This window comes from Carcharhinus amblyrhynchos, chromosome 3 (assembly GCF_965287045.1).
Source record: "Carcharhinus amblyrhynchos chromosome 3, sCarAmb.v2.hapA, whole genome shotgun sequence".
NCBI lineage: Eukaryota > Metazoa > Chordata > Chondrichthyes > Carcharhiniformes > Carcharhinidae > Carcharhinus > Carcharhinus amblyrhynchos.
Window position 1 is genome coordinate 30,822,927 of NC_137326.1, and position 24,806 is coordinate 30,847,732.

The window sequence follows — 24,806 nt, forward strand, 5'->3', positions numbered from 1 at the left end:
GCCTACTCCTGCTCCTATTTCTTATGTTCTTATGAAGTCATTTCATGGAATCATAGAATCCCACCAGTGCAGAAGGAGGCCATTCAGCCCATCAAGTCTGCACCGACCACAATCCCACCCAAGTCCTGGCCCTGTAACCTCATACTAATACCCCTGACACTAAAGGGCAATTTAACATGGCCAATCAACCTAACCCACACATCTTTGGACTGTGGGAGGAAACTGGAGTACCCAGGGGGGAAAACCCACGCAGACACGGGGAGAACGTGCAAACTCCACACAGTGACCTGAGCCAGGAATTGAACCCGGATCCCTGGCACTGTGAGGCAGCAGTGCTAACCACTGTGCCACCATGCTACCCTTGTTGTGAGTTATATTCTAACAGCCATTTCCTTCCCTAGAATACCAGGAGTTGTTTTGACTTAGATGCAACACATTAAAGCACAGATTTTTGATGTTATGTCCAACACATACTTCCTCCCTTAGCATCGCACCTGGTCCCTGGTGTGATCAGTTGTCCAAATAATATCCTGGTCAGTATTGATCAAGACTGACATCCTACGCTGTAAATTCACCAGTTGGCTACAGGAATGTACTTATGTTGTCCAAGGATCCGTTGGCCGCCTGTAGCTCCCCACCCATTACAGATGGACAGATAGTGATGCAGATAAAATACTAAAGTTAAAATCACCAGCACTTCTTGCTATTGCCAACTGGGATGAGGGGTAGAGGCGGGGAGGGGGATTAGTACATTGATGCCTGAATATCTCTCCAGTCATATTGGGGCAACTTTTTTTAATTAATTTGTGGGACATGGGTGTCACTGGCTGGCCAGCATTTATTGCCCTAGTTGCCGGAGGGCAATTGAGAGTCAACCACATTGCTGTGGCTCTGGAGTCATACACTGGCAACTCTAGTAAAGAAGGAAGGTTTCCTTTCCGAATGATGGGTTTTTCCTGATAATCAACAATAGTTTTATGGTCATCAGTAGATTCTTAATTCCAGATTTTTAAAAATTTAATTCAAATTAAATTTGTCATTAGCAGAATTCAAACCTGGGTCCCCAGAACATTAACTGAGTTTCTGGATTAATAGCTTAGTAATAACATCTCCAGGCCATGACCTCCACACGTAACTGCAGCCCAAAGATTGGCTTCTGATGGTGGGGTTGGCGAGTATGGATCGATTAGGGATACGCAGCAATCCAGAATCAGAGGAAGGGTGGCATGGGGTGTATAATTGGAGAGGGTCAGTTAGGCAATGTGGAATGAAAATGTAAAGGCACTCAAACAGTAGAAAGCAAACTCAATGCTGGGGAATAGAGTATCAATGGAGCTTCTAGAATGCAAGGTGGTCATGTAGGAAATTGCAGGATCCAGGATTTGACCCTCCAACTCTTGGATTGAAATTTATTAAAGTCGGATGAGGGGATGTCAGCAAATAAAACAATCTATATTTGAGATGACAAAAGCGTAGATTAAATGGTCCCTTTGAGTTTCCCTATAATGTTTATACACAAGTTTGAATGTCATAATTCAACATAATGGTGAATCAAATCATAAATTGTACAATTTAAAATGATAACAAAAGTTGTGTGTCGTCATTCCATTTAGGACTAATGGAACCAGTGGTTAATGTTCTTCTACCCTCTTGCGCCTTTGGAAGATCTTAAAAAGTAAAAGAAGCCGTAGGATTCCTGCAGGTCTACTTCCACTGGAAAGTGATCACTCACTGTCAGGGCCTGTGAAATTAGAAAATGAGGAGACTGTCAGCTTTGATTTAACTATGATGGAGAAACATATCCAGTGTTTAAACCTGAGTAACATTCTAGAGTAGTGTTTTATCCTCTGTCACCAGCCCAGTGAGTTTGCCCAGTGAGTCTGGAAGATATGCTGGCCATATTAAATTCTCCCTCAGTGTACACGAATAGGTGCTGGAGTGTGGCAATTAGGGGAATTTCACAGTAACTTCATTGCAGTGTTAAGATAAGCCTACTTGTGACTGATAAATAACTTTAATTTTGCTTAAAAACTTGTGAAAAAGGGTGGCATCGTGGTTTAGCATGTTAAAGCATGGATGAATGACAGGGTAAATTAATATAATAACCCACAATCCCCTCTCAATGATTTTCTCATCTGAGCCATACTCTTGTATAAAGATGCTCAGTGGTTATCACAGTAGCTGATTTTGTCCCCCTTTACACCCAGACCCAGAATAACAGTCAATGTGGTCAGGTGTGGTCCATTGCTACTTTTGTTCAAAACTATTCATCACTGAATCAATCCGTTCTTTCTGGTCTGTGGGAAAAAGAACTACATTTTCCTCATAAAAGAGTAAACGTAACTGAAGACATCTGTCAGAAAGTAATATCTACTGTGTACATGTTAGCTGATCTGTCAAGGACTAAACTCGAAAATGCCAATTATTCACACACTCAAAATGGAATTGCTCAGAAAAAAAATTAATCCACAAGCCTATGAGTTGCTACATCCACTATTTTGACATATTTGCAATTTAAATCACAATTTTATGTTTTATTTTGTCTTCTTTAGACAGTTACCAAAATCATAAACAGTAGCAGAAAATATTTTGACGAGTCCCTTCTTGAAGCCATCCCACCCAGTTTATACATTGAGCATGTCCCTTCCCTTAATCATTATAGTGTTGTTGTTCTCATTGCCAGATCCCACCGTGACTCTTTGAACATCTCACCCTCCACCACACTACTTCCTTCTCCTTCAAAGTGTCTTCAACACCAAAAACAGATTCACCTATTTGCTGTTTGTGGAAACTTGTTGTACTTAAATTGACTCTTATATTTACCTATAAAACAACAATCACTGAACTTCACAATTAATCATTGGTTGTAAGATGGTTTTGGGACATCCTGATAACTTGATAAGATACCATAATTCTTCATTTCTCAGTCACCACCCTCACAACTTTCCATGAAAGCCGAGATCCCCCCAGCTTTTCCTCACTTTCACCAGTTCAGTAAATCTGGTGTCCAACCATCCCATATCACCTAGACTGGCCTGGTCAAAAAGTCACTCATGAGTATTGTGACAATGGCCACTGCAGGCTTTGCTCATCTCTTCATGAGCTCATCTTCTCTTCTCCATTCTCTACCATGGTGCTGCTATGCCATGGTTAGGTTTCACTGTACTCCTTCCACCCTACCCCCAAAATAACACAACTGCTCTGCTGACTGCTCCTCCCACCCCTGCACAGTCGCTTCAAGTATATCCAAATCTTCATCCGCTTCCTTCTCCTGCTCCTTGCAGGCATGCTACTTCTCGGTGACACTTTTAAACATTAATTTAGAGAAGCTTTTGTATTTACCTTGAAGACACTCAAACACTACTGGATCTACCTTTCTCCTGCCTCACTGCTTCATCAATACAAAGATCAGAATTATGTAGAATGTTCTTCTGCTCAAAACTAGAAATCCAGCTTGTTCTGTTTCTGCTAAAAAAGTTTTCACTTTGACTCCAGACTTCACCCATTTTCTTGGCTGCCCACCAAGGCACTGCTCATTAATACATCACCATGGTGTCCTCCTTATCTTAACTCCATATCTTAATGCAGCCAAAACTACCTACTTCCATCTCTGCAACAAAGCCCACCTCTGCCCCATGTCATCCCCACTGTCAATGACATTTTTATTCACGTCTTTGTCACCTAACCCTTAGTCAAAACCTCACCACCCACATTTTATCGAACTTCCACTGAACTACAATCCTAGTCCTCACCAACCTTCTGTAACTCGTTGGGTGGGACTTGCTGGCCACACTCTCCCCAAGACTGGAAACTCCCACCCGAGGTCAATAGACCTTCACGTGGTCCACCCCCCACCCACTACGATTCCTGTGCTGGGAGGGACAGGAAAATTCCGCCCATTAAGTTTAAAAGCCTTGTCCTTATGTATAAGTTCCTGCCTCAGTCTCCCAACATCTACCATTCGTTCACTGCGATGTTCCAGCGTGTTCCTTCCTCTCTGGCCTCCTCTGCATCCTCTCCCCGACTCCATGTTTGTGTCAGTCCTCGGTTCCATAGACCCATAGAATCCCTACAGTGCAGAAGGAGGCCATTCAGCCCATCGAGTCTGCACCGAGTCTCCAACAGAGTATTTTACCTACACTCTGGAATGCTTCCTCTAAACTCTTCCACTTTGCAACATCTGTCCCTAATTTCAAAGCTTGCTTTGATCTTTCCTCCACTCCCCCTTCTCTCATCACCACTCAGCAATTTGATTTTTACCCTTAAGAGCTTGAGATATTTTTATTGTGTTGGGATATTTTATTGTATTGGAGTTATTATAAATGTTCAAACTCTTATTGCTATTACTATTGCAGGATGACACATTGCTGCGTGTTGGAATATTTCTAGTAAATCCTCAGATTAATTTGGAAATGTTACCTTCAGGCAGTTACAGCATCATTGAGGTTTACAGCATGGAAATCATTAATATTAATTATTATGAATTGGATACACTCTGTACACTATGCTGAAAATGTACAGAATTCCCATACAGATAAGAAACCATGGAATTACCTCTTCTTCTGTCAGGTCATAAGCTTCTTTGAAATTGAATATATTGACTGAATTTGGAACAACTGCCTGTACTAATTTTTCTCCATGAAGTACAATCCTGTTTTTTAAAAAATGAAATAAAAAAAGTGGTTAGAAAAACTCTAATGTATGTTACTAGATATACCTCACCAGTGCACTAAGACTTCTTACTGGAGAATTAACCATTTCATGACTGCTGAAAAACAGGAACAGTCCGGACATTTAGAAAATACATTCTGCACATCAAAATCAATCTAAACGTGTAAATAAAGCAATGTCAAATCAGACATTGATGACTATGAAAGAAGCCTGATCATAGATGTGTAACATCATAGATACACCCACTTGTGCATGTTCATAGAATCTCTACAGTGCGGAAGGAGGCCATTCAGCCCATCAAGTCTGCAGTGACCACAATCCCACCCAGGCCCTATTCCCATAACCCCGCGTATTTACAGTCATAATCTCCTGACACTAAGGTCAATTTAGCATGGCCAATCCACCTAACCTGCACATCTTTGGAGTGTGGGAGGAAACCAGATCACCCAGTGGAAACCCACACAGACACGGGGAGAACATGCAAACTCCACACAGACAATAACTCAAGAGAGGAATTGAAGCCACGTCCCTGGCGCTGTGAGGCAGCGGTACGAACCATTGTGCCACCATGCCACAACAATAAACATAAGGTTCAATAAAGAGGCTTTTGCTGATTTTAAAACTTACCGTGCCTAATCATTCTGTGCAGACAGAGTTATGTAAAATTATGTTTATTTTCTCCTTCCGTTCCCTTATTTATTTGTATATCAGTTGCTGATGATGAATGAATCAGCCTGCTTTTGTTTTGATGTGCTGGGCTATCTTTATTTCAGTTGGATTGTTTTATTTAATGTATGAATGTCTACAGGGGCAATTTTCTGGGAGACATAAGCGGAGACTTGTATCACGGGCTTCCCACTGGGCACCATGGCCTCCACATGTTTCCAACTGGGGTGTCAGCTCCGTGCCAGAAATTGGCGTGGAACTGAATAAATTATTTAAATGAGTATTTCAATATTATTAGCAGGCCTGGGACTGACGTCTCTGGGCCAGCAAGCCCTCCCACCTCTGCCAGGAGTCTTGCACTCCAGCAGGTTTACAACAGTTCCCCACCAGTGAGGAGCTGGTGGCCCGGCCCCGCTGGAGTGATGGGAGGCCGTGGAGGCCCCCAGGAGGTTGGGGATAAGGGTGAGTGCCTCCTGGGCATTGCCAGACTGATAGTGCCAGCCTAACCCCCTGTCACTGCCCACCAGGCATCGGGCAGTGCTAAAGTGGCAGGGCCAGGAATGGAGCTAGCAGGGGCAGGGTCTCTGGGGCAACCCCACTGCCACTTTGCACTTGGGATCAGTGACAGCGGGAGGATGGACATGATTGGGGCTGTCCATGAGACTGCGGGGAGTAGGGTTTGGACTATGGGAGGGGGGTGTGGGGAGATTGAGGTGAGTCAGGTGATGGAGGGGTCTGGTCCAGACACGCCTTGGAGGCCAGTGATTGGAGCATGGGGGAGAGGGGGTCAGAGGGTCATGATCGAGCTGGCCAGTGATTGGAAGGTTGGCAGTGCGGGGCTACTGCACATGCACCAATCTTGGCGCTGACAGATCAGCGCATGCGCAGTGGCCCACTCAGTGCTATGCTGCTGGTCTCTCCAGCGAGAATAGGCCTCGCTCCCTGATTTTCATTGCGATTCACACTCGGGTGCTCGGTGATGTACAGAGTGTGGCAGATTCATTTTGAAAATCCTGCGGAGAAAAGCAGCGGGATTTACTCCAGTTTTTATGCAAATTCGGCACTTAGAATTTTTGGGAGAATTCCACCCTACTTCTCATTGAAAGGATTCTGCTTTTTGGTGCAATGGGATGGTTTCTCCCCATTGTTGCTGCTGTCATAGTTTCTTCCTTTCCACTTTTGACATTCTAATGAGGCTGATAGGGGTGGCACAGTGGTTAGCACTGCTGCCTCACAGGGATCCAGGTTCAATTCTGGCTTTGGGTCACTCTCTGTGTAGCATGTTCTCCCTGTGTTTGTGTTGGTTTCCTCCCACTGTCATAAAGATGTGCAGGTTGGGTGGATTTTGATTTGATTTATTATTGTCACATGTATTAGTATAGAGTGAAAAATATTGTTTTTTGCGTGCTATACAGACAAAGCATACCTTTCATAGAGAAGGAAATGAGAGATTGCAGAATGTAGTGTTACAGTCATAGCTAGGGTGTAGAGAAAAATCAACTTAATGCGAGGTAGGTCCATTCAAAAGTTGACAGTAGTAGGGAAGAAGCTGTTCTTGTGTTGTTTGGTACCTGACCCCAGACTTTTGTATCTTTTTCCCAACTGACGAAGGTGGAAGAGAGAATGTCTGCGGTGCATGAGATCTTTAATTATACTGGCCGCTTTGTCAAGGCAGCAGGAAGTGTAGACAGAGTCAATGGATGGGAGGCTGATTTGCATGATGGACTGGGCTATATTCACAACCTTTCGTCGTTGCTTGCGGTCTTGGGCAGAGCAGGAACCATACCAAGCTGTGATACAATCAGTTGAGGGAAGATTTGATTGTTGTGTATGAAATTATGAGGGGCCTAGATAGAATGTATAGGAAGGGTTTGTTTGCCTCAGCTGTAGTGTAGATAACTTGAGATCATAGATTCTTGCTAAAAGACTGGAGAGGAGTTGAAGGTACTTTTTAATTCAAAGGGTGACAGTGCTCACTGTCTAAAAGGACGGTAGAAGCCGAAAACCTCATCACATTTAAACAGTACTGGATATGCACTTGAAGACTCCAGAAGGAAAAAAGTAGTAAAACCTGGGCGATAAGAATATTGGTCTGAACTGTTTTTTCGTATTGGGACTATGGACCAAAAGCTGCAAAGTGGGTTTAGGCAGGATAGATATTTTCCAGCCTGCACAGACTGAATGACTTCCATCAATGCCATAACTGTCTCCGTCAATCTTGATGCTTTCCTTGATGCAAGGTGCTAGTTTAGGTGTTCGTTTAGTTCACTCTATGTCCTTGCTATTTGCCTTGTTTGAGGACCTTTGTTCCTAATTTTAGGGGAGTAAGGGATAAGGTTATTGTTAAGCTTTTTCACTAAACAGCATGTGTAATTGTTCACATTACTCTGACAAGAAGTAAAGGGAAAGAAGAAAAATCTCAAAGGCCTATCCATTGTCGAGTTGTATATTCCATTACTGTGTCTTATATACTATAACATATGCCTCCCTCACACCAGTGTGCTTATTAGCCAGACTTCAACATTTTCACACAAGGTGGGAAAGCCCTTATTCCTTTCCAAATTCACCTGTCTTCTCACCTGTCATATGCACAATGTGTGCTCTCTCTTACTGTTGTATCATTGTTATCTCCAATGAGCCAGACAAAGCTGGTATCATTTCGCAATTTGATATTTGGCCATTCCTTCTTACGAACGTACTCGCAATCTGCATTGAAGTCTCCCATGAGTATGAAGTACTGTTGGAGGCAAAAGGAAATGGTATTACAAACAGAGAATCATCTCTAACTGTATACAAATGACAGGGTCATCATGTTGCACAGTCTTTCCCGGTAACACACACCACTCAGTAATCTCTCCATGTCGAAAGCTTTGAGGACAATCTATGTTCTAATGGTGAAGTAAATTATGAATGTTTGTGTTGATAAAATATTCTGATCATTTGGAACTGGACTAGCACATAGAATTTGCAGATTATCCATGGCCACAGTAATTAAAAAAAAAAAGAAAAAAATTCCAGAAAAGGCATGAAACATTTTCAGCATAATCCCCTCCACTTCTTTCTATTCTACATGCTTTCATAGCATTCTTCTTTGGTAACAACCAACTTACTTTCATAACTGTGAGAGTCCCTGTGAGTATCAGGGATACCATTGTGTCATTATCTCGGCTGAGGATCCAATCTGATGAGCCTGATCCTTAATTGGAAATGTACCTGAATGATGTGGGAGGCCGTAAACAGGAAGTCAGAATTCAAAGTCTGTTTGACCACTTTACCCTTTTGAAGAGGTCTGAGTCCAGATATCTCATTATTCTTTAATGTGATAAAGCCTGGTGCTGTTCACCCATCCTCTGTGTACAGGTCCCACCTGCCCTAAAACCAGTCCCAAAGCTTCAGAAATCTAAAGCTTTCCCTCTTGCACTATCTCACCAGTCACGCATTCATTTGTTCTATCCTTCAATATCTCTATTCATTAGGGCCTAGCACTGGAAGCCACCCTGTGATCACTATCTTTGATATCCTGTTTTTTGATTTCTTTCCTAGCTCTCTGAAATTCCACAGCCATCATGTCAGATTTGTAGTCCTGCCACATCCAGCCATGAATGGTGGTGGACAATTAAACAACTCACTGAAGAAAGAGACTCCACAAATAACCCCATCCTCAAGGATGGAGGAGCCCAGCAGATCAGTGCAAAAGACAAGGCTGAAGCACTTGTAGCAATCTTCAGCCAGAAGCGCAGAGTGGATGATCCATCTCGGCCTCCTACAGTCCGCAGCATCACAGATGCCAGTTATCGGTCAATTCGATTCACTCCACGTGGTATCAAAAAATGACTAAAGGCACTGGATACTGCAAAAGTTTTGGGCCCTGACAATATTTTGGGAAAATAGTACTGAAGACTTATGCTCCAGAACTTGCAGTATCCCTAACCAAGCATTCCAGTATGGCTATGACAATAATGTGGAAAATTGGACAGGCAATTTCTAGAGATTAGAGGAATGAGAAGTGATTTGTTAAAGTGTATAAAATCGTGTTTCACAGGGTAGATCCTGAGAGGCTGTTTACACTGAATGGAACGCCTTGAATTAAGGGTCGCAGTGTCAGCAGAAGGGTGAGGCATGTTTGATGCTAATAAGAAGGAATTTATTCTCTTACAGGATTGTTAATCTTTGGAGTTTTCTGCTGCAGAGGATTGTGGGTGCTCAGTCAATGAGTATCTTCAAGGCTGAGGTCACCTCAGGCAGTCAAGCAATATGGGGATAGTGCAAGGGGATGATGTTGATGTAAAGGTTTGGCCATTGGTTGAAGGAACCAGAGGCCTACTTCATCCCATAATTCTCTTGTTTCTACAAATAATATGATCAAAGTGCAGTAATCATTATTATTAATCCACTTTAGAAACCATCTACAATTACCTTTGCTCTCCAGCGCTTCTTCATATCCATGTAAACATCATATAATGCATTCATTTCACTGACTGATGAATCCGGTTTCGTGTGTTGAGGGATAACGACAAAATCTTTTACACCTTGAGGAGTGTCAAAAGAATGGAATTATTACAAGAATTTGTTGTCTCTGTTAATTACACATTATAAAATGTGTCCCTTGTTGAAATAAAAAGGAATGATTTAACTTATTAACATCAAATCGTAAAAGCGCAGAGGAGGCCATTCCGTGCTAGCTCTCTCTGCAAGAGCAGCTTGGCTGGTCTCACTCCCTTGCCCTTTTCCCAATATCCTGTAAATATTTTCTCTCCAGGTGCTTATCCAATTCTCTTTTGAAATGCAGCAGAGCTTCAGAAGGAAAATTAAAATAGTTAAGAATGCGAGTTTCTATTAAGTGACTCAACAAGACCTTGGAGACCCCATGCATCAGTTGCTGAAAATATGCGCACAGGTACAGCAGGCAGTAAAGAAGGCAAATGGTATGTGGCCCTCATAGCAAGAAGATTTTAATATAGGGGTAGGGGATACTTTGCTGTAATTGTATAGAGCGTTGGTGAGGCCACACCTGGATATTGTGTGCAATTTTGGTGTCTTTATCTGAGGAAGGATGTTCTTGCTATAGAGGGAGTACAGCAAAGGTTTACCAGGCTGATTCCTGGGATGGCAAGTCTGTCATATGAGGAGGGACTAAATTGGTTAGGATTGTATTCATCAGAGTTTAGAAGTGTGAGAGGGGATCTCATAAAAACTTATAAAATTCTAACAGAGTTAGACAGGAAGTAGATTCAGAAAGAATGTTCCCAGTGATGGGGGAGTCCAGAACTAGGGGTCATAGTTTGAGGATAAGGAGTAAACCTTTTAGAAGTGAGGTGAGGAAAAATTTTGTCACCCACAGAGTGGTGAATGTGTGGAGATCACTATCACAGAATGCAATTGAGTCCAAAACGTTGTGTGATTTCAAGAAGAAATTAGATATAGATCTTGGGGTTAAAGGGATATTGGGGGAAGGGGGGGATCAGGATATTGAATTTGATAATCAGCCATGATCAAGATGAACGGTGAAGCAGGCTCAAAGGGCTCCTGCTTCTAGTTTCTATGACAGTATTTTGGACTGTCTCTTTAATTCAAGGTAAAATGGAGGACTGAAGAGGGTCATGTGATCTGCTTCAAATTATGCCTGACAACAAACCTGGGGGGATTGGTTATCATGAACAGAGGGGGCACAGGTTGAGACTTTCTGCAAGCAAGGGATGAAACATACACACCTGAAACAAAGGTAAGAGCAACCAAGTTAATTGTGGGCAGACTTTCAGAGCTGCCTTGGGATAGAAAGAGAGAGCATGAGCGGTCTCTCAGAGAGACAAAATACTGCAGCTGGTATCATGGCATGGCTGGGGAAATGAATCACTGGAAATAGGCTTTACTACAGGCAATCGGTTTGGAAGTTCTCTAAAAACCGAGAAGAGACTTTTGACAGTCATCAGATGTTACGTCCTGGCAAAACAGGGAGAAGAAGAACTTATTGGAAGCTGGGAATGATTTTGGACTGATTCCTGTGAAAACGGTTATTCTGTGGAGAGCGGGACATTGTGTATAACTGTGAGATGGCACTTTCAGTCAGGTTAAAGTCATTTTGTCTTTTAGTTGCCTATTATATTGTCTTATTGATGTTCCTTTTATTTAGTTCATTTGTTAAAATGCAAAATCCTGTTGTGAGGTTCCTTCAAGTCAGTTCTTGTGAATTCTAACCTCTTTTTAAAATTCCCTGTCTCTATGGGGATGAACAAAACCAAATGTGTGCACTCCAGGTTTAATTATGTAATGTTTCAAAGTGTCAAATACAGCATGTGCTGATGCTATGACTGTTGTCATGGTGCTTGGTATTCAACCTTATCTTTCCTTTCTATCCAGCTTCTCACATTATTGCAAAATTTATTCTGTTTCATTTAATTAATCCATTTAATTAACACATTGTGTAATTATGAGTACAAACCAATAACAAATAATACCATTTCTCTCTGTTTGGGTAATAAATCAACACATTAATATTTTAGAATTTAACACCTCAGATACAGGGAAGTGATGGCTGAGTGGTATTATCATTAGACTATTAATCAGAGACTCAACTAATGTCCTGGGGACCTGGGTTTGAATCCTGCCATGGCAGCGGGTGGCATTTGAATTCAATAAAAAATATTTGGAATTAAGATTCCAGATGACCATGAAACCTTTGTCGGTTGTTGTAAAAACCCATCTGGTTCTTCAGGGAAGGAAATCTGCTGTCCTTACCTGGTCTGGCCTACAAGTGGCTCCAGAGCCACAGCAATGTGGTCGACTCTCAACTGCCCTCAGGCAACCAGGGATGGGCAATAAATGCTGGCCAGCCAGCGATGCCCATGTCCCACAAATAAATTTTAAAAACTTGGTGCTAATATTGTAATTCATAATTAACAAAATTTTAAAATTCTGACTGGTTTAATAACCGTGTGATAATATTAGCCAATTTTACTGTACGGTGCAACTAAGCCCAGAAGGGCTCAGCTTTAAGGTCCAGGACTGTGCTGAGCCAACTGAGGTTGAGCAGGATGGTTCTCAACATCTGATGAAAGGAATCAGCTTTTTTAGGGTGGTGTGTAAGGAACAATCTGTTCTTGTCCAGAAACTGGTCACATCTACTGAAAAGCAAGTGCACTGGGTAAAGATAGAATTCAATTTGATAATGATACCCTACCCCCATAGCCGCCTTTCCCTCAGCTCTGCAAAATTGTCAGATTTGAAGTTTTCTCCGAATCTGAACTGAGTGAACTTGGATTCAGATCAGATCAGATTTGGATGTGACATCAGAATTCCCCCTTTCTGCTCAGTTAGTAAATGACACTGAGGAAACACTGCTGGGAAATAGCAAAGTACACTTATTTATTCCCCTGCAATCAAGGACAAAGTTACTTGTGAGTGCCAGTCAGCGATCATCCTGGTCTGCCTAGGGACATTCCTTATTTTTTTTTATTTCAAAAATATACTTTATTCACAAAAAAACTCTCAAATAAACTATTGCAAAACGACAGATCCAAAAATGACAAGCAGTGCAAAAAAAATCATTTTTCCAGTACAATACTATGCTTATTTACATGACATTACATTCATTACATTTCATTACTTAAAACTATATACATGCCTCAGATTTTACTATGTGCTGTTATTTTTCAGTTTAGCACACAGTTACACAGGACAGGGGTGTTCTACAGTTACTGGGCCCTCGGTCTGCCTCGGTTGAAAGGCTTTTCCAAGCTTGAGCACATCCCTCAGCACATAGTCCTGGATCTTGGAATGTGCCAGTCTGCAACACTCAGTCGAGGACAAATCTTTCAACTGGAAGATCAGCAAGTTTCGGGCGGACCAAAGTGCATCCTTCACCAAGTTGATGACCCTCCAGCAGCAGTTGATATTTGTCTCAGTGTGCGTCCCCGGAAACAGCCCGTAGAGCACAGAGACCCACTTGGGATGAACCTCAACAAGTACCTGCATCTCATTCCAGACCTTCTTTGCAAAGGCACATTCCACAAGGAACTGTGCAACCGTCTCATCACCCCCACAGCTGCTTCAGTGATGTTGAGACCTCAACCGTGCATAAAGGATCTGACAGGGAGTGCCTTTCTCACCACCAGCCATTCCTTATCTTTTTACTTCTATAAGAATGTAATCATTTTGTATATGAGAGAAAAAGAGCAACTTACTGGTGTAACGAGATGAAAACCATACCACAAATGGTTCTCTTGCAAAAACATCTGAGTGATGATCAGGATACTGATAACTTCTTTTTATTGATAATAGTTTTGATCTGAAATAGACATGCAGACATGCACAATAAGGCAGTGCATAACTGCTCACTATACAAAAGAAAACCTCCCTCATCTCCCCACTGGCTCTTTTGCTAATCATATGATTCTACTGCACTTCTGTTTCGAGACAGAACAAAACAACTAGCTATTGGCTTGTCATGAAATACAAAGCAAACTTGACATTTTAAATTGAAGTGGGTGCACTCTGTTCTTTGAGGTGTTATCACTGATGATCATTCACAGTTCATTTTCCAAAGACATGCTTTATGGGTACAAATTTGAACTATAAAGTCAAGCAGCTCTGAGTCAATGACAAAAAAGCGAAGAATATTGGAAAATCTCAGCAGGTCTGACAGTGTCTGTGGAGAGACAAACAGCTAGTCTGAGTCATCCAGACTCGAAACGTTGGCTCTATTCTCTCTCCACAGACGCTGTCAGGCCTGCTGAGGTTTTCCAGCATGTTCTGTTTTGCTCCACAGTTTAATACTTCATTTTAAACACAAGCTGAGACAAAACTTTTAAAGCTTGACCTTTGGATAACAAACTGAGTAGATTGCCTTATCATTTGACTGGTTTCCTCCTCCTCCAGGTTCAATGCCCTTGGAGGATGTTTGTAACTTTGGGCTTCCACTGGATTGATCCATGGTTGTAGTTGGCAAAGCACTGCAGGGGTTTGACATGGCCTTCCACAGTATGACAGACCAGGAAACTCTCCCATACCTATCACCTGCCATCAGGCACATTGGAAGGATTTGCAGATTGATAAACGTAGAATCCCTACAGTGCAGAAGGCAGCCATTCAGCCCATCCAGCCTACACCAACAACAATCCTGCCCAAGCCCTGTCCCCGTGACCCCACGTATTTACCTTGCTATTCACCCAACACTAAGGGTCAATTCAGCATGGCCAATCAACCTAACACTGTACATCTTTGGAGTGTGTGAGGAAACCAGAGCACCCGGAGGAAACCCACGCAGACATGGGGAGAACACGTTAACTCCACACACTCAGTGGCCTACACTGGGAATCGAACTCAGGTCCCTGATGCTGTGAGGCAGCAGTGCTAGCCAACCTGTTTGGTTACCTTATGAACCTATCTATCCTCTATTGAAAAGTTTACTTTGCAAAATATATCACTTCCTGAACTACAGAAAGCTGATCCTGTGTATTTTTGAAAAATGTTACTTTGTAAAAATATCACATTCTTAGTGCTTTCTTAAAGCGATGGATCTAGCTAGTGAATATCTAATGTGTGATTAAAATTAATTATTCACTGCACTTCACATTATTGGTAATGTTAGAGTTATCTGCGCCGCAAAGTGGCCTGATGCTTAGTCCTGTGTCTCAAACCTCTGGCTGTGTCCTTGTTGAGCAGAGGAAGGAGAGAATAATTGGAAGAGAAAGCAAATTAGTGGTAAATTACCCTGGGGTACATGTACATTTTTAGGCACCAGCTTCAAAATGACATTCGTGAGAGCTTAGACACAATTCATTTGAGGAAAGAGGGGATTTGAGCTGAGAGGACAGAAGATAAGGAACGGGAGAAAATATCTTAATAACGAAGAGTCTTGGGAGATGAAGTTGGATTGGGTTGATGCACTGTCCTTTCGTTGCTCAATCTACACTAAAACAAAGGATGCAATCTCTTTGTCTGCTGTAACATGCAATAAATATGATCATTTCAACACAGCAGTGTTCAGCACTAGTTGAAATGAAATTCGCCATTATCTTCAGGAATTTACTCAAGGTGCTGATGGATTAAGTAGCTGTAGGAAGTGATGCTAATTCCTCACTGAAAGGGTTAAAAATCAGATCCAAGCTGCAAGAATTTCTGTAGAATCATAGACAAAGGGAGTAACTTTGGCAACAACAAGGGAGTCTCAAGCGACTGCTCCAAATAACAGTTACAGAAAGTCAAGGACTTTGAATAATGCTTCATTAACAATTAGATAATATATTATGTAGACATGTCTTATCAATACTTGGATATTGTAATTAGAATCCTACAAATTAGAATTACGAGGTCATTCGGTCCATCAAATCTGCACCAACCACAATCCTACCCAGGACCTATCTGCATAACCCCATGTATTTACCCTAGTTAGCCCCCTAACACTAAGGGCCAGTTTAGCATGACCAATCCACCTAAACCAGTAAGTGTATTGATGCTGGACTAGTTAACTGAAATCATATATGTCAACTTCATAATTGGGAATACTGATTAAGTTCATTACTGTGCAATGAATCTTTCTCTCTGGCTCTTTTAGTGATAATTCCATGTCACTCATATCTCTCTGGTTGAGAATGCAGCTCCTTTTTCAAGCTGCTACTGCTCCCTAATAACCTGGAAGGAAGGGCACAGGAGTCAGCAAGGATGCGCTGCCTTTCATTTCCTTCCTGGCCCAATATAGAAATGCTTTACGCTGGCCATTCTCTCAGGAGATTAATATATGGAAATCAGAGCAAAACTCTGCATGTATTGCCCATCTGTACATCCTTAATTCTTTGAAGATTATGTGTGGAAATTTATGTCCCCATCTCGGGGGGGGTAAAATGTGGCGAGCCATTCAAAAGTATATCTGCTTTGACAGGACTGGAAAATACTGCTGGCGGGAGGGGCTGTAAAACTTTGCCCTTGTAAATCACATTTGTAAATTCAAATTATAGACATTTTAAAACTTTATGACATTCTTAACTTTGTTCAGAGAATATCTGAAACAAAGAAATGGCTCAGTTTATTCTCTGTGATTATTGTTAAATCATTACAGACAGTTTGAATCATTGCTTCTTCCTTCAGGTATCATGCCCTGGAGGGTGGTTGCAATCACAGGCTACCATTGGATTGGTCCATGATTGTGCTTGGCAAAATACTGCAGTGGTTTGCGATTGCTGACAAGAAACTCTCCTGCTCTTACCACCTGCTTTCAGGTGCATTGGAAGGATTTACTCAACTTGTTTAGCCACATTATGAACACACCCTCTGTGGCTATCAAAGCCTGAAACCTAGAACTTCTGACCCAGAGGCAGGGATTCTACCACTGTGCCACAAGGTCTCTGTTCCATTTCTAGGGACATAAACAAAATACAAACAATTGGAATGGTGGAAAGATTTACTAATCAAGGTTATTATTAGCATTACTTATGATTGAGTGTAGACTTGTAACATTTTCTAAAGTGAAAAAGGACAATTGCAATGAACTTAAATACTTCAAATGTTGCAGCAGGCAGAATAGTTATTCACAGAAATTTTCAGCAGACTATCTTTACACTTGATGTTGTCTGCTACATTCACTCAGTAGAAAAATTCAGAAAATAAATCCAAGTTTGAAACTTCTTTAAATGGATAGATGAAATGTTTCAAAAGTCAGGCTAAATATTGGGAGTGTGCTTGGTGTACTGGAGTTTTTTGATGTTTGCACTTTTAGAATCCTGGTATTATGCATTATTTATATTCTGTTAAATACAGAAATGAGCTGGAAAGTACCTGTAAATGAAAGCATACTGTTCTTTGTAGGCCAGTCGTCCCAAACGTCCACTGATGATAGATTCATATTCATTTTTGTTGCTTTGACTGAAAAAAAAATTGAAGTCATTATCGTTCAGGTTCGGCATACATTAACTGACTTTCTTTACAATCTCCAATCCAATCTGAATAATATTCTCAGGGTCCATACCTTCTATTTTCAGATGGTACTTGTTTTCAATTGACTTCTCTGAATGGTTGGTTCCATATATTATTTCCAATAAGAAGTATCAAACGTAATCTTGACACTTCAACCATGACTCCATTTAAAGGGACAGAAAGGAAGCTTTGTGTAAAATATATTAAATTCTGGAATGATAAGACATCTCAATCCATCAAGCCTGTTCTCAGGGATGACTATGCTATCTTGGACTTGTTGTTTTCCCAATTTAAGGAAGATAAGTCCAGAACTAGTGGGCCTGAGTTGTAGGGAGAGGTTAGTAAGGATGGGACTTTATCCTTTGGAGCGTAAGAGAATGAGAAGAGACCTTATTGTGGTGTATTAAATCATAAGGGGCATGGATAGGATGATCACAGAGAGGGCGGAATTTTATGAGAAAAATTCAAAATGTCCAGCTAACTTGAAAATAGGAGCAGATCCATTTTTTTGGGCAAGTTTTTACTCCCAATCTTATGTACATGGTGCTTGAAAAAATGAGCTAGACCGCTTATAACCATTGGCATTAATCTGCCAACAAGCCTGATCAGGCAACAGAGGGAGCTATTCCACATGTGCAGACCTCTGTGGCAGCACATGCACTATAGCAACAGCTGGTGCCTGACAGACAGAGAGTGAGAGAAATCTGTCAGGCCTCTGCCACTGCAGACAACCTCTATGCAACCCATTCCCCCCAGAATAGCAAGGCCCCACGGCCAATCACTAACCCCCCCAATCCATAGATGTAGCCCCCACCATCCCTGCCACCCAGATCAATTGCGCTCCCCACCCATCAATTTTGGCAGAGCAGCAGCAAGCCCCCCTCCCTCCCCCCACTGATCACAATGCAGACTGCAGTGGCCCCCCCCACCTTTCTCCCCATACCGATCTGATACAGAGTGGGAACAGCCCCCCTCCCTCCCCCCACTGATCACAATGCAGACTGCAGTGGCCCCCTCCCCTTTCTCCCCATACCGATCTGATACAGAGTGGGAACAGCCCCCCTCCCTCCCCCCACTGATCACAATGCAGACTGCAGTGGCCCCCTCCCCTTTCTCCCCATACCGATCTGATACAGAGTGGGAACAGCCCCCCTCCCTCCCCCCACTGATCACAATGCAGACTGCAGTGGCCCCCTCCCCTTTCTCCCCATACCGATCTGATACAGAGTGGGAACAGCCCCCCTCCCTCCCCCCACTGATCACAATGCAGACTGCAGTGGCCCCCTCCCCTTTCTCCCCATACCGATCTGATACAGAGTGGGAACAGCCCCCCTCCCTCCCCCCACTGATCACAATGCAGACTGCAGTGGCCCCCTCCCCTTTCTCCCCATACCGATCTGATACAGAGTAAGCAGCAGCTCCCTCACTCCCTCACTCCCTCCCTGATCTGGCTGTCCCTACCTGGCCCTCCCCCCTCTAGGCTGTGCCCCCTCTGTCTCTGCCCTACATAGACCTCACCCCTCATGGCCCCACCCGTTCAGGCCCTGCCCCCAAAGGTCCCGCCCCCACCCTCCGGCTGACCTCGCTGGAAATCCAGCTCTCGTAAAATCGGGTGCGGTCCTGATTTCCCAGCTCTCACAGGGTTTTACTGGCTCGCTTTGCCCATCGACGTGTGGGATAAGCTGGTAAAATCCCGGCCAAGATCGTTTTGTTCAGTGAAGGGCATAGGTTGGAGGTGAGAGGGGAAAAATTTAAAAGGGACCTGAGGGGCAACTCCTTCACGCAGAGGCTGGTGCGTATATGGAATGAGCTGCCAGAGAAGGTGATTGAGGCCGATACAATTACAATATTTTAAAAGCATTTGGATAAGTACATGGATGGAAAAGGATTAGAGAGATATGGGCCAAACGCGGGCAGTTGGGACAAGCTGGGAAGGCACCATGGTCGGCATGGACTGGTTGGGCTGAAGGGCCTGTTTTCTGCGCTGTATGACTCTATGGGCAGGACTTTATGGCCTCATTCATCCCAGAACTGTAAAATCCCGCCTGGGGTCAACTGATCTGCCCATGCTCTGCCCCTCGCCCGCTCCGATTCCCATGGCAAGTAAGCCTGTAAAATTCTGGCCTATGAATCTCTGAATTGCTACAGGGCCTAAGAGAATTGAAAGATAAAAGGGCAGCCCATTCTCACGGTGCATGCATGTACTATTTACAGACAATAAAATGATCTTACTTGTTCAGTCTTTTCATTAGTATTGGAAAGGCTTGGTTTCTCGAGTCCTTGATTTCCATCATCAGCAGTAGATCACAGCGAGAGATTATCTGCAAAAAATAACAGGGATGCTAAGTAGTTTCTGCATTAATATTTGGAAAAATAGTCCATGCTACATTGTTCTCTTGGAGATTTATTGATTCAACTTTGTGGATGCTCCTTGGGGAAAGTATCGGATGTGGCAAAACAATGGGAAAATTGTCTTGACGTTTTCAGCGTGACACTTGCTGAAGATGTCCCAGAGGACACTCTGTCAAAAATGCAGAGTGGTAATAAATGCAGTAAAGTTTACCAATGATTACTGGCTTCCTGCTTGCGATAACTTGGCCCTATGGCCAGTACATCATGAGCACTTACTAGGCACACAGACTTAGGCTAACAGGGACAAGGGCAGCAGTGTTAGCAGAAGGAAGCAAATATGCTCCATTAAGATTGAAAAGCAGAATGAAGTTTTGGGAAGTGATTTGTAGGTTGGGATTTTACGGCCTTGCTTGATTTGAAACCGTAAAATCCAGCCTGAGCTTAATGGATCTTTCTATGGTCCGCATCCCTTTCCCACCCGCTATATTTCCCTTGGTGGGCGGGATGGTAAAACTCCGGCCATTGTCTCTGTTGGTTGTGTCATTGCAAGTTAAACATAGTTTACAAATTTCCTCTATCTCCAAGCCAATCATATTCAAAGTTATACATCAAGCAAGAAAGAATATGAATGACAGTTTATAAATGCAAATTCTTTTCTTTATTTAATACTAATATATGACCATGGGACATCCTAAAGTACTTTGCACCCAATTAGATACTTTTTGAAACATAGTCACAGGGAAAAGCAGCCAATTTGTGCACAAGCAGGTCCCACACACAGCAGCAAGACACATGACCAAAAAATCTGTTCAGTAAAGCTGGCTGAGGGAGAAATATTGTCCAGGACACTGCAAACAGTTCATCATTCTTCTTTGAATGGTGCTGAAGGAACTTTATATCCCCTTAAAGGTCTCTGCCTCATAGTTTCTTGACCCAGTGACATGAGTGTTACAACTGAAGCAATTTTATTTTCGTAAAGTACTTAGAAAGCTTCCATAAAATGTTGAATTTTTTTTGAAATGTGTTAACCTCTTTGCGATAATCCATTGCAACTAAACTAACTGGTTGGAAACTATTGATGAAAAGATTAATTGGCCTATAGTTGAGATTTCCTGGTCTGCATTTTTCTCTCTCAAGTCAATCTTTATTTCTCTTTCTTGCTTTGACATTGAATTTGCCCAGTTAAATGGGCGGCACAGTGGCACAATGATTAGCATTACTGCCTCGCAGCGCTCGGAACCCAGGTTCGATACCCAGCTTGGGTCACTCTCTGTGTGGAGTTTGCACATTCTCCTTGTGTCTGCGTGGGTTTCCTCCGGGTGCTCCAGTTTCCTCCCACAATCCAAAAGATGTGCTGGTTAGGTGCATTGGCCATGCTAAATTCTCCCTCAGTGTACCGGAACAGGCACCGGAGTGTGGTGACTAGGGGATTTTCACAGTAACTTAGATGCAATGTTAATGCAAGCCTACTAGTGACACTATATAAATAAACTTTAAAAAACTTCCTTCCATCCATGCACTGCTAATTCAACAATCCTTCAAACCAATTGGTTAAGGAGCTACATATTTTCATGCCCTGTTCATTCACACTCTAGCTGCCTGCTTTCCCTCACTACACAGTCAGTAATTCGCCGCGCAAGAGGCTGAATAGGCTGGGCTTGTACTCGTTGGAATTCAGAAGGATGAGGGGGGATCTTATTGAGACGTATAAGATGATGAAGGAGATGGATAGGGTAGAGGTGGAGAGGTTCTTCCCACTCAGAAAGGACAGCAGGACTAGAGGGCACAGCCTCAAGATAAAGGGGGGGCGGTTTAGAATGGAGTTGAGGAGGAACTTCTTCACTCAAAGGGTGGTGAATCTCTGGAATTCTCTGCCCGTTGAAGTGGTGGAGGCTACCTCGCTAAATATATTTAAGACGCGGGTTGATAGGTTTTTGATAGGCAAGGGGATTAAGGGTTATGGGGAGAAAGCGGGAAAGTGGAACTGAGCCACTTCAGATCAGCCATGATCTTATTGAATGGCGGGGCAGGCTCAAAGGGCTAGATGGCCTACTCCTGCTCCTATTTCTTATGTTCTTATGTACAATCATTTTAAAAACATAAACGTGGGAGTGCAGGTCTCAAAGGAACTAAAGTCAGTCCCACAGCAAATGATGGTCCATTACTTTCTGCTCAGACAGTTTATCAATCCTGGATGTGTAATCTTCAGAATTACAGCTCTGCAATTTATAACCCAAGAACAGTATGAGCAGACGCGAATTCAAGCAGCTTTGAAACTTGAATCTAGCGATAAAATCTGCCAATGTGCCACTTAAGCTGTTATTATTTTGGAGATTATTTTTAAATGCTGGGGGCTTTGATCATTCCGTGCGGATTTCCTGAACTCCCTGTTGAAGCCGTCCACAGAAATTCCCATGAGAAATGTCCCATGAGATGCAATTCGCCAACTGCAGAACACATAAAGTGGACAAACAAAATGTACAATTGCTCCCGACACTCAGGCGTTTCTTCAAGTTTAAAATGAAACGATGACCTCAGTGTTACCATAAGTGTCATCAACTTTTCTGCAAACATAAGCAGACCTGCGATTGTGACCGCTTTGGTTTACAAAGTTGTTGCACTCTGAACAGAAACTTGAACCCTCCCCATTTATTGTTAGCTGCAGAATGAAAAGGATACAGTTACGCTCAGAATTCTCAAGCTGGCAAAAAATAAAGTCATCTGGGATTCCTGGTGACTAGCTCGTGACTGAAAGACGCAAATATTGGGGTGGTGAGTGAGTACAGGATTGACTCTGCAACCTTCTCAGCAAGAAAACAGCTTTCTGACATTCACTATCTAGCTCGCATACAGGATGACCACTGTAGCAAGTGTTTGAACCAAAGAAAATGTACCAGAATAAAAGGGGGGGAAGCAGAGAAGAAAATTCAGGGAAAATAACAATTATCCAAAAATGCTGGATAAACTCAGCAGGGCTGGCAGCATCTGTGGTGAGAGAAACAGAGTTAATGGGTGGAATTTTACCAGCACGTACGCCCAAGGTTTGTACAATCCCACCCGAGGACAACAGAGAAGGCCATTCTCCAAGCCTTGTCCACCCCCGGAATCATAAGACCATAAGACTATAAAACATAGGAGCAGAATTAGGCCACTCGGCCCATCTAGTCTGCTCCACCTTTCAATCATGGCTGATGTTTTTCATCCCCATTCTCCTGCCTTTTCCCCATAATCCCTCATCCCTGTTTGGGTGGCACGGTAGCACAGTGGTTGGCACTGCTGCTTCACAGCTCCAGGGACCTGGGTTCAATTTCTGGCTTGGGTCACTGTCTGTGTGGAGTTTGCACATTCTTCCTGTGTCTGCGTGGGTTTCCTCCGGGTGCTCTGGTTTCCTCCCATAGTCCAAAGATGTGTGGGTTAGGTTGATTGGCTACGCTAAAATTGCCCCTTAGTGTCCTGAGATGTGTAGGTTAGAGGGATTAGTGGGTAAAATATGTAGGGGTACAGGGGAGGGATTGTGGTTGGTGCAGACTCGATGGGCTGAATGGTCTCTTTCTGTACTGTAGGGTTTCTATGATTTCCATGAATCTACAGAAGAGGAGTCATTCTAGTCTCAAAATGTTAGCTATCTTTCTCCCCACAGAGGCTGCCAGACCTGTTGAGCTTATCCAGCATTTTCTGTTTTATTTCAGATTTCCAGCATCCGCAGTATTTTTTTTATAACAATTACCCTTGTCATTACGAGTTGAAAGTCAATGTGAAATTAGAGATTATTTTAATCAGTTGCCAGTATTGAGACTTTAGCAGTCACTAAACATTTGGCATGCAAGCATTTTTACTTCAGAGCATGACATTAATTCCAATTTGAGATTCCATCATTACTCTTGGGAAACCAATGTACGGAAATAACTTGCTTTTCATGTAACTTAAAGGCGTCTTATACACAAGTAATTAGAGAGGATTTAAAGTGATTCACAATTTAACCTATGCATTGGAATTTGATCATTTTAAAAATATTCTTTCTATTTGGTAAATTACACTTAGAGGCATTGTGTATGTATCAACATGCACTGCAGACATACTCTCTTCCACCTTCTTCCATTGGGAAAAAACTACAAAAGTTTGAGATCACATACCATCCGACTCAAGAACAGCTTATTTCCTGCTGCCATCAGACTTCTGAATGGACCCACCTTGCATTAAGTTGATCTTTCTCTATACCCTAGCTATGACTGTAACACTATGTTCTGTGCTATCTCCTTCTCTCTGAACAGTATGTTTTGTCTGTATAGCGTGCAAAGAACAATACTTTTCACTTTAAACTAAGACATGTGACAATAATCAAATCAAAAATAAAAATCAAAAAAGGATACAGAACTGACTTAACCTGACCAAGTCAGGGTTAGTATTATCTGTTACAAATTGAATCAGTTTTAAATCATATTGAAATTCACAGTATAAAAATTCAAAGTAAAAAAATCTCTGAAATGAAATATCTTAAACTCACCTTCACGAGTACATCTACGATTCCTTCCTTGGCTATTTTTGACTTGCCAAAAGACCTCACGTTAAAGGAACAGACTTTAAGAGTCTGAATCCCATGAAAACTGGCAAGAAAGAGAACACCATGGAGAAACAGCATATTTACCATCTTCTACTACTAGAGAGTGACACCAACTAGTGTCAGAATGCAGCGCATTGGTACGATGAGAACTCCCTTAGCACAGTTTGACTTTAATAGCACTGATAGTACAACCCTGTTCCTTCCTCCCTTTGCTTTGTTAACCAATGGGTGGATTGACCCATGGTTGTAAAGTTGATTGGAGAAGTACTTTGTATATATACTGAGACCTCAGATCATGGCTAAGTCATGTTTTGAGGCAGTAGATTCTCAACGGCTTGTAAAACAGGGAAGAAACAAGTTATATCTTGTTATGAAATGACTGCGTGGCTGTAAACTTTAATTCAACTGATTTTTAGTTGGAATTAATTTAATGCAAATAAAACAGGGTGTGACGGGTTTCTGATGATGCAGAACATGTGCCCACATGCTCTGACATTCACCCAAATGCTCTGATATTATATCTGCAGTATTAGAGCTGGTGCAATTAATAATGTAGTTAAGAGTATCTCACATCATGGTGAAAAAAGCTTCAGCTGGAGCATCAAAGTAACATTAACCTGTGCCAGATGCATGTGAAAATCAGAGTTAT

General features: G+C 42.4%; 1 protein-coding gene across 2 annotated transcripts; it reads right to left on the bottom strand.

Moving 5' to 3' along the window:
* LOC145338389 (deoxyribonuclease gamma-like) lies at positions 1-24,482 on the bottom strand. Of its 2 annotated transcripts, none has more exons than XM_080182912.1 (8): positions 24,101-24,482; positions 19,477-19,565; positions 17,107-17,193; positions 13,518-13,621; positions 9,754-9,866; positions 7,917-8,074; positions 4,555-4,651; positions 1-1,741 (listed from the first exon to the last, which is right to left on the bottom strand). In XM_080182912.1, exons 1-8 carry the CDS (start codon positions 24,242-24,244, stop codon positions 1,643-1,645), a joined length of 891 nt encoding a protein of 296 aa, XP_080039038.1. In that variant the 5' UTR covers positions 24,245-24,482; the 3' UTR covers positions 1-1,642. The 2 variants fall into 2 exon arrangements, with proteins under 2 accessions (XP_080039038.1, XP_080039040.1); XM_080182914.1 differs by having other exon boundaries at positions 2-1,741; positions 17,107-17,187.
* Positions 24,483-24,806: the final 324 nt, after the last annotated feature.